This window comes from Heptranchias perlo, chromosome 36 (genome assembly GCF_035084215.1).
Source record: "Heptranchias perlo isolate sHepPer1 chromosome 36, sHepPer1.hap1, whole genome shotgun sequence".
NCBI classification, from domain to species: Eukaryota; Metazoa; Chordata; class Chondrichthyes; order Hexanchiformes; family Hexanchidae; genus Heptranchias; species Heptranchias perlo.
In genome coordinates, this window is record NC_090360.1 from 12,693,234 (window position 1) to 12,704,149 (window position 10,916).

The 10,916-nt window shown below is 38.4% G+C and overlaps 1 protein-coding gene across 2 annotated transcripts in view; it reads left to right on the forward strand.

Moving 5' to 3' along the window:
• Positions 1–10,742, forward strand: part of LOC137304090 (vinculin) — a 95,365-nt gene extending 84,623 nt beyond the window's left edge. For both annotated transcript variants that reach the window (XM_067972559.1, XM_067972560.1), the window contains 3 exons: positions 5,672–5,875; positions 6,245–6,349; positions 7,187–10,742. In XM_067972559.1, coding sequence (XP_067828660.1) covers positions 5,672–5,875; positions 6,245–6,349; positions 7,187–7,333 — 456 coding nt within the window. In that variant the 3' untranslated portion in view covers positions 7,334–10,742. The remainder of the gene's footprint in view (positions 1–5,671; positions 5,876–6,244; positions 6,350–7,186) is intronic.
• The last annotated feature ends 174 nt before the right edge of the window (positions 10,743–10,916 follow it).

A 10,916-nucleotide genomic window follows, 5' to 3' on the forward strand; every position in this document is an offset into this window, starting at 1 on the left:
ACTGCTCCACTGGAAACACTGAAAGCGTAGCTTTTAAAAGGCAAGATAAATGTTTTGAAAAGAAAAAATTTCAAAGGCTATGGGGGTAAGGTCAAGAGAATCAGACTAAGTGTATAGATGTTTGAGAGCCAGCACATATGCGATGGGTCAAATGACCACCTTCTTTAACATTTAATGATTGAGTGCCATCAGAAATGACTATATTCAGTTAAGTTAAAATAAAAATGGAGTTTTTATTTTTTGACCTGGCTACTGGGATTTTTTAAAAATTTTGTCTTGGAGAAATTTAATTCTGGAGCTCTATTTTCAATAAATTAGTGGAAGAGCAAGCTAACTAATTTGGTTGATTGAAAGTAAGCTTAGTCACTTATTCAATGTGTTTTTGAAGGATCATAGGTTTTTGTAACCCTATCACATTTACCTTCTCATGTTGCCTCCAAACTGGCAAGTATTTTATTAAATAATGCAGTTTCAAAAATTGAAATGATTTATTCTGAATACAGTGAGAAATTGGCTGTTGTTTTATTGGATATGTTCAGTACCCCTTTGACCTGTACAAATCCTGAACCATTGTATCTTGAAAGCATTCAATCCCTAAAACTCATTATATTTTGCTTTTTTACATTGCATATCCCAAGTTTCTCTGACTTGGTGAACTTATCCAGTGAGTAGCGGAGCCATGCAGGCCTAGAAGGTTCCAGCTTCGATTTCCCATCTGTGCTGATTTAAATGAGGAGCTGGGGCAACAGTTGGGGTGCTACATTTTGTTTCTGCTCCCCTGGATTAGAGAGGAGGAGGAGGAAATAGTGAAGGGTTCCTGCTTCTGATAACCATCTTCACCCACAGGCCCTTGCCTGAAGTGGCACATATGTGGGTGATATGTGCTTGGCTGTTATGCCCTGAATGGTCTGCTGACATTCACTGTCAAGGTACACACCTAAAGATACCTCACCCCGGTGAAGGACCAGAGCGATTAATCCCCATGGAACTGTACCCCAATGTGGAGATTAGAGAAATAGCGAGGGAAAACTGGTGACAGATTGAAAAATGGGGACAGGAGGGATTAACATAAAAATATTGAGAAAATACGTTTAACTTGTAAAAATAAACTTGCATTAACCTTTAGATATAGTCACTGTCCTTTTTTTTGCCATTGTCTTCTTTCATGAAGACATTAGGGTAGAAATTGCTATGTGTTGGGCACAATCAGGGTTAAGGAGACCAATTTCAGATGACAGTATCCTGTGCCTGATTTCCCTCCTGAAAGTGCTTGCCGAGAACAAGCTCCTTGATTATGTTATTCAGGGGCCCAAGCTCTGTTTCAGGACCTTAATTCCAAATTGGGAAAGGAACTCACTTTTTCTGGGTCTACAGAGGTCTAAACAGTGGACCTTTAAAGGGACGACTGAGGAAGAGGTAAGTTTTTCTTTACTTGCCTGAATGTGGAGGCATGAGGAGCAGAAGACCTCCTCCTGGCTCCACAGCACTATTGTGGGCTGCTGCCGGTCTGCACTCTACTATTTGGAAGGAAGAATCGAGGCCACATACTGCTTGGATAATAAGAGTCTAAATGGGGTAGAGGGGCAACAGGATCTTTGGGTACAGATACACATCACTAAAAATAGCAACACTGGTTCATACGGCCATATAGAAAGAAAATTAAGCACTGGGGTTCATTTCTAGATGGATAGAATTGAAAAGCAGAGAAGTTATGTATAGAATCTTGTATATCATAGAATCATAGAAGTTACAACACGGAAACAGGCCCTTCGGCCCAACATGTCCATGTCGCCCAGTTTATACCACTAAGCTAGTCCCAATTGCCTGCACTTGGCCCATATCCCTCTATAGAACCTTGGTTAGACCACACTTGGAGTACTGTGCACAACAAAGATATAGAGGCATTTGAGAAGAAGCAGAAAAGGTTCACAAGGATGATACCGGAACTGAGTGGATATATTTATCTGGAAAGGGTGAATAGGTTGGGGCTCTTCTCTAGAAGAGAGAAGGCTGAGTGCGTGACCTGATAGAGGTCTTTAAGATGATGGAATCATATCATAGAAGTTACAACATGGGAACAGGCCCTTCGGCCCAACATGTCCATGTCGCCCAGTTTATACCACTAAGCTAGTCCCAATTGCCTGCACTTGGCCCATATCCCTCTATACCCATGTAACTGTCCAAATGCTTTTTAAAAGACAAAATTGTACCTGCCTCCACTACTGCCTCTGGCAGCTCATTCCAGACACTCACCACCCTTTGAGTGAAAAAATTGCCCCTCTGGACCCTTTTGTATCTCTCCCCTCTCACCTTAAATCTATGCCCCCTTGTTATAGACTCTCCTACCTTTTGGGAAAAGATTTTGACTATCTACCTTATCTATGCCCCTCATTATTTTATAGACTTCTATAAGATCACTCCTAAACCTCCTACTCTCCAGGGGAAAAAAGTCTCAGTCTATCCAATCTCTCCCTATAAGTCAAACCATCAAGTCCTGGTAGCATCCAAGTAAATCTTTTCTGCACTCTTTCAGGTTTAATAATATCCTTTCTATAATAGGGTGACCAGAACTGTACACAGTATTCCAAGTGTGGCCTTACTAATGTCTTGTACAACTTCAACAAGACATCCCAACTCCTGTATTCAGTGTTCTGACCAATGAAACCAAGCATGCTGAATGCCATCTTCACCACTCTATCCACCTGTGACTCCACTTTCAAGGAGCTATGAACCTGTACTCCTAGATCTCTTTGTTCTATAACTCTCCCCAACGCCCTACCATTAACGGAGTAGGTCCTGGCCCGATTCGATCTACCAAAATGCATCACCTCACATTTATCTAAATTAAACTCCATCTGCCATTCATCGGCCCACTGGCCCAATTTATCAAGATCCCTTTGCAATCCTAGATAACCTTCTTCACTGTCCACAATGCCACCAATCTTGGTGTCATCTGCAAACTTACGAACCATGCCTCCTAAATTCTCATCCAAATCATTAATATAAATAACAAATAACAGCGGACCCAGCACCAATCCCTGAGGCACACTGCTGGTCACAGGCCTCCAGTTTGAAAAACAACCCTCTACAACCACCCTCTGTCTTCTGTCGTCAATCCAATTTTGTATCCAATTGGCTACCTCACCTTGGATCCCGTGAGATTTAACCTTATGTAACAACCTACCATGCGGTACCTTGTCGAAGGCTTTGCTGACGTCCATGTAGACCACGTCTACTGCACAGCCCTCATCTATATTCTTGGTTACCCCTTCAAAAAACTCAATCAAATTCGTGAGACATGATTTTCCTCTCACAAAACCATGCTGACTGTTCCTAATCAGTCCCTGCCTCTCCAAATGCCTGTCGATCCTGTCCCTCAGAATACCCTCTAACAACTTACCCACTACAGATGTCAGGCTCACCGGTCTGTAGTTCCCAGGCTTTTCCCTGCCGCCCTTCTTAAACAAAGGCACAACATTTGCTACCCTCCAATCTTCAGGCACCTTACCTGTAGCTGTCGATGATTCAAATATCTCTGCTAGGGGACCCGCAATTTCCTCCCGAACCTCCCATAACGTCCTGGGATACATTTCATCAGGTCCCGGAGATTTATCTACCTTGATGCGCGTTAAGACTTCCAGCGCCTCCCTCTCTGTAATAAGTACACTCCTCAAGACATCGCTATTTATTTCCCCAAGTTCCTTAACATCCATGCCTTTCTCAACCGTAAATACCGATGTGAAATATTCATTTAGGATCTCACCCATCTCTTGTGGTTCCGCACATAGATGACCTTGTTGATCCTTAAGAGGCCCTACTCTCTCCCTAGTTACTCTTTTGCCCTTTATGTATTTGTAGAAGCTCTTTGGATTCTCCTTTGCCTTATCTGCCAAAGCAATCTCATGTCCCCTTTTTGCCCTCCTGATTTCTCTCTTAACTCTACTCTGGCAATCTCTGTACTCTTCAAGGGATCCACTTGATCCCAGCTGCCTATGCATGTCATATGCCTCCTTCTTCTTTTTGACTAGGGCCTCAATCTTCCGAGTCATCCAAGGTTCCCTACTTCTACCAGCCTTGCCCTTCACTTTGTAAGGAATGTGCTTACCCTGAACCCTGATAGGGTAGACGTAGGGAAAATGTTTCTACTTGTGGGGGAGTCCAAAACTAAAGGTCATCAATGTAAGATAGTCACTAATAAATCCAATCGGGAATTCGGGAGAAACTTCTTTACCCAAAGAGTGATAAGAATGTAGAACTTGCTGCCACAAGGAATAGTTGAGGTAAATAGCATAGATGCATTTAAGGGGAAGCTAGATAAGCACACGAAGGAGAAAGGAATAGAAGGGTATGCTAATAGGGTTAGATGAAGCAGGCGGGGAGGAGGTTGATGTGGGGCACGAACGCTGGCATAGATCACATATAGCCTGCTTCTATGCTGTAGACTTGATGTAACTCAATGTAACCTCTGCTTCCCTACCCCATCCTTGTACCGACCTGAGAGCCCCTGCCAGCATTGCAGTCGGCACAAATATTGAGTTCCAAACCGGCAAGCTGCATTGGGATGCCCATTCATGTCTGGATCGTGCCAGTTGAATGCAGATGAGGCATCCTGGACCGGTGTGTGGGGTGATCACTCAGTTGACTTGTCACCCGCTTAGGATGCAAGTCCAATTTCTAGCCCATTGACTCCTTGCTGGCATAAGGTTCCATTGCTGTTGATCACCCTCTGATACTTTGTCAAATGCCACCATTGATGTGTAGTCCTCAACATTGAGTCTTGGAGGCTATCTGACCCGAGCTTCCGAAAATTGCAGATGACTGATTTGGCCTTGTCCAATAATCATATACATAATGTTCAGAACTGGGAAACGGGCCATTTTTTTCCTCTTCTTCGAATCAGGACGACGGAGGCTAACTGTAGCCCCTTATCACTGTCCGGGCTAAGATAAGCTAACTGAGCACAGACTGGGAATTGAATCTGCAATCGTGCTGGTCTTTATGGCTCAGCTAATCACTGGATAAACTTGCTGAGCTATCAGAAGATTAACAGTGCTTCAAAGATTGAAATTCATTCATACTTTTAGCTTTCAGACGTGTAGAAAAAGTGCCGTTGTTTCTCATTATAGATGTAAAATTTGTGGAATTTTATCATGGCTGTAGCAACGTACTTCTATTTTTTGTAACTACTGAATTTATATAAGTTGAGATGTTATTATGCTTCACAATGTAGTTGCTTCACAAATGTTCAGATAAAGCTGGAAAGTGCTTTTGTTTGAAGCTGTTTTTAACTGCCTGTAGGCAACTATGTTCTCAAAAGTGTCACTTTTGAAAGCTTAAGCTGTAATAAGATTCTTTTGTCTTTTCATGAGTACTGCAGGCGCAGTTTAAAAACTTGATTTAAAATGCTATTTAATGGGGTAAAGCTAGTTTTGAAAATTGAATACTAAATATAATCTAAAATGTGGTGATTTCTGCAAATAATGCATTTTGAGATGGATTTTGTAAATTTCCAAACCAGTGCGCAGAGTAGAATCTTGGGCTGACTGAGGTCTATTGGGATAGCAACCTGGATTGAGACCATGTACTTAGAGCATTAAAAAAAAATGCAATATTATCAAATTGTGATTTGATATGGCAAATGTTTACTCTTGATTGTGGATTCATTCATCAGGGTAATGACATCATTGGTGCTGCCAAGAGGATGGCCTTGTTGATGGCAGAAATGTCTCGACTGGTGCGTGGCGGCAGTGGAAACAAACGTGCCCTTATTCACTGTGCTAAGGACATAGCGAAGGCATCCGATGAAGTGACGCGACTGGCAAAAGAAGTTGCTAAACAGTGTACTGATAAGCGAATCAGAACCAACCTTCTGCAGGTGAATACAATTACAAATGAATTGAAGCACTGAACAATGAACAGAAGTATCAGGACAATAATAATTCAGTCTGTAGGTGGGACTTTATTTAAAAAGTGCCTTTACACACGTTCAAGTTATGCAACTCATATTGGACGATTGTGATAAATAGCCAAATCCTCGGCATAAGTGAAACCTTTCAAAGAAAAGAATCGTTATAGATAGAATCTTTCTCATTTTCTATTGTGATGAGTTGGGAAGCACAATAAATGCCACCTTGATGGTGTCACCCATGTCCCTAGAACAAACAGGAAAGAAATTTGAATGCATTTAGCAGTATCCTATATTTTCTCTGCTGCACATGTGCTCACTTTCATCTCTCAATCACAGGTGTGTGAACGGATCCCAACTATCAGCACACAACTTAAAATTCTCTCTACTGTCAAAGCTACAATGTTGGGCCGCACTAACATTAGTGAGGAGGAGTCTGAGCAGGTGAGACTTTATAATCTTCAAATTTGTGAAACCATGGCCTTGTTCAAACTGACTGCAGCCTGTTTATCTCAAAATCACATATGGGAAAGATAATTGCTTTGCGTTACGTACTTATGCCTTTGAACCCAAGTGCTGGTTAATATGTGAGCCTCTTAAATAAGCCAGGATCATTTTTGTTGGATCTTTCTTGACTTGCTTAGTGGTGCATTCCTTGACTGAAACTGAGACACTATGAAAGGGCAAAAAGTTTGTTGCAGGGAGCAAATAACTTAAATCCAGCCAAACTGCTGTTTGTAGGCGTGGTGGATACAGATGCTGCATCTGTCTTGCTCAAGTAATCATACTCCAACATCATCTTTATCGAACATCACTATTCTTTAATTGCTTTTCACTTACTAAAGTGGGGTCTAATTGACCTAATTTTTATCCATAAAAGCAAATTAATTAGATCCTTTTAAGTTTTTTAAAAGATTAGACTCCTATTGTTATTAATAGTGTGACAAAGTTGCAGGCAAAAATAAGTATTCTGTTATACATGTGCATAGTAATTTAATGACTTACCATATTAAACTTGTATTCGATTTAAAATGATCAGACATTATCCATTCTTTCACTGTCGGCTTGAGATTTTTAACAGCATTAAATAATAATCACATTGTCAGGTATTAAACCAGTTGAGTTTCTCCTTGATAGTTTTAACTGCAAGGATATTTATAATAGAATTAAACCTGTATGCAATTTTCACAGAAGCAAGTGTTCTTGAAATTTTTCAAAATCTTGTTGCAAATTTTGTTTTTGTTGAATATTTACATGACCATTCAATTTTTCCTCTGTCAGGCTACGGAAATGTTGGTTCACAATGCTCAGAACCTGATGCAGTCAGTTAAGGAAACTGTGCGAGAAGCCGAGGCTGCTTCCATTAAGATCAGAACAGATGCAGGATTCACCCTCCGCTGGGTTCGGAAGACTCCCTGGTATCAGTAAACCGACAAGCTTGCCTGGTCCGATCCATTTTGGTGCAGTAACAAAGAATTCCCCTTGGATGAACAAAATGTCTACATCTAAGCATGGGGAGTGTAAAATGAATCAGAATGACAGTGCTATTTTAGTGTTAACATAATTGTTCTAATCCACAGCATTCACCACTAACACAAAATCTTTGCTGATAATTAACACTTATTAGTATATTCATCTTGCATGTATGATACTTTTTATTAGAATTATGAAAATGTTTAGCCCCACATTAAATTTTTAAAAAATTTTTTCACACTTCTGCTTCACAGCTTTTGTAAAATCACAAATTAAGAACAGTGTATTTCTTCAATACCTGTTACCAATTTATACTGGGCAGAGTGAATCATATATTTTTTCATCTGACATACAATTGACATAGGAGACAAACGAGAACTTCTCTATGTCCTGGTGTTCACAAATATAAAGAACTGCTGTAAGTCTTTTATGATAGTCAAAATGTGTGGATGTGACATGCACAGTATAATTTAATACCAAATGTGATTTTTTTTTTAAAAATGGGGATGTAACGTATTTTGGGGGGCAACTTATGTACACTATTTGTCCAGGTGCCATATGTTTGATCTTTCTTAACCCCGAAAGTTGACTTTGTTTAACGCTATTACACAGACACTTTATGTACTTGCTGTGGGTGGACCTGGATTGTTGTACAGCTGTACTGCGGCAGAGTACGTGCTAAGCTGATTATTAGATTTGTGTTTGTCCTATTTCTAATTTTTTTGATCCCTGTACATGAATTCAATTACTAAACCAAAGACTCTGTTAATTTTCTTTGTGGAAAGAATTGGTATTGTTTATTGAGAGAAATGTGCTACCAATCCTGGAACATAGTCTATTATGTCAAATGTATTTGGTCTGATGGCTCCTGAACAGTTGTAATTGAAGAGCAATAATGTGATTTAAGTATGAACACAAAATTGATGTGCTTGAATACTGGTTCAGTGCACCGCCTTTAAGAGTGGGCACGATGCTACTTTGAATACTTATAGCTATTAGAATCTGGGACTTGATAAGATTATTAGCTGTTTACTAACCAGATTGCATTACTTCATCTGAAATCTACATTATTGTGAGCTCAATTAAATTCTGGACTATGGTGATTTATGAAAAGTTAATTGACAATTTAAAATATCTGTTGCTATAAGGGTTTAATCAATCCATGAGAAAATGAAAATTTCTATAATTGTATTCTGGTTTTTAACATGGCTACATTTGGACATGAGAAAATGGTGTATAAAGTGCTGTTCAGGAGCTAAAGCTTAAAATGTAATTTGGGTTGGTTAGTTTCTGTGCAAAAAACATGAGCAGGTTAACAAGCCAAGGTGGTTGTTAGTAATATTTTTAAGATTATTGAGCCATTTCTTGAACTTAATGATAAACAATTTTTATGTACAAGAAATTGAATTTCATGGTATGGGTATTTTAATCCAAAATGTATTCATGTACAATTGCTTCACAATACATTTAATTTTGCATTCATCCATATTTTTCAAAGGGATCAGAATGAACCAGTGTTTCAAAATTTACTAATTGTGTGCATTCAGTGAAATGTACTCTCCTGTACTGCTCATATACAATTGTCCAAATGCGTGGTATTTGCATACCATAAGTTGTTAAACTATTGGAATATTCAACTAACTAAAAATCAAAAAAATATATTTCTTCCATATTTAAACGGTTCTCAATAACTGCTCTCAAATTCAGCAGTATTTGTTGGATTGTCCAAAAAGAACCTTTTGTCGACAAGATTTTAAAAAAATATAATAAATGTTGGAAACTTTGAATTAAAGGGATAAAAACCATGGAAGATGATTTAAAGAAACATTATCTTTGGTGATGTTTCGACTGACCTTGAATATTTATGTGCCTGCATACTTTCATTAAAACTGATTAGTTACATCCATAATTGATTTTTCATGCACATATGAAAGTTGTGGCCTTACTTTACCCAACACTTTTTTAAAAAAAAATAGGGATGGAAAGTGAAGCTTTCTGCTATGGCTGCAATTCGTCGGGGTCAATGCTTATTTATCTTGCCACAGTTGGCTTTGAGAGCAGGCCAAGTGTACACCATGACTATAGTTGAATTACAGTAGTACTTTAATTATTACCTTGAGAGGATCAATTTGGCAAAATGCAGGATGATTAATTATTTAATTGTTTGAAAAATGCAGCCACAAGTTTATTGTACCCAGAAGCTATTTACTCCTCCATATAATTTCAATATTTAATTGGTTTCATTGGACCTATTGAGAAGTCAAAAGTAATCGTGGAACCATTCTGTTAGCCCTGATGCTCCCTCCAGCACATCAGTTGGCAACGGTGAAAATCATGTGACTGCATGTCAGCCATTCACATTCAAGAGTCAAGGGTATAATGTACTGTATCTAACTAGTAAGCTTTATCTTTTCTCTCTAAGTAGCAGATAGCATTAGTGCATGATATAACTGCAGCTTAAATGTAAATGTGGAAACCATTACATTATTAAGAGGAATTAAAGCTCAATGGAGAAGTCATTGGTTTCATTAAATTATACTTTTTCCTCTTACTGAGGAAGAATATTTATTCCTGTTTGGCCATTTGGGTTATCAGAGCATTTTGTGATTCTAACAATGTGTGGATACACCATTTTAGCATAAAGCCTTCCTATACCTAATTTTAAAATACTTGTCAGGGTATGTGAATTTTACACTGGGAACTGTGGATCCTTAAACACATTAGATCTAGTTTTGGAATAGGAATATGTTCAGACTCCCATGTCCACTTTTAAGGCATTAGAGATAAAATGGTGTATTTATGATATGCTCTTGAATGTCTTTGTGTACACTGAATTATATATTTCTCAAATGTGATGTGGGTGGAACACGTTTTCCACTTGAAATAGCAACTATCCATTTTATGTTTGGTGTTGGGGCTAAATCTGACATTGGCCCTCGACAAACATCACTTAATCATAATTGAGAGAAAGATGCCCCAGTAATTTATATGGCCACTGAGTGATGACAAATAAGAAATTTTCAGTAACTGGCAGAGAAAATGAACCATGTGATGAAAGGAATTCATTACAATTTAGCTCCTTTTTAAGAAAAAAATACCCTACTATAGAATCCTAAATCATAAACTGTACTTTGGCAAGCATAGGGTATTTAAAAAACCTGGAATATTTAGGATCCATTTGTATGTTAATTCTCTGCATACATTTTGTCAAGTTTTGTTGTATTTTACAAAGAATATGAACAATCCAGAGAAATATATTCATTGGCTGTACGAGGATTTATATCTCTTGTCTGAACTAAATTTTAGTTATTAGCTGCATTATCAGTACCTGCATTTTTTTAAAAATAAAGTATTTTGTAACATTGTTTGTTCATTGTCTACTTCCTTCAGTTGAATTTGAGTCTAGCAGATAAACATTTAAAGATGTCTTATGACTTAAATTATGCACTAGTGTTGAATCTTGGAGATGAAGCTGAATTTTGTTTTTATTTTGTCGAGCTTTAGTGCACATCTTGTTTTGATTGAAATTTAATCAAAT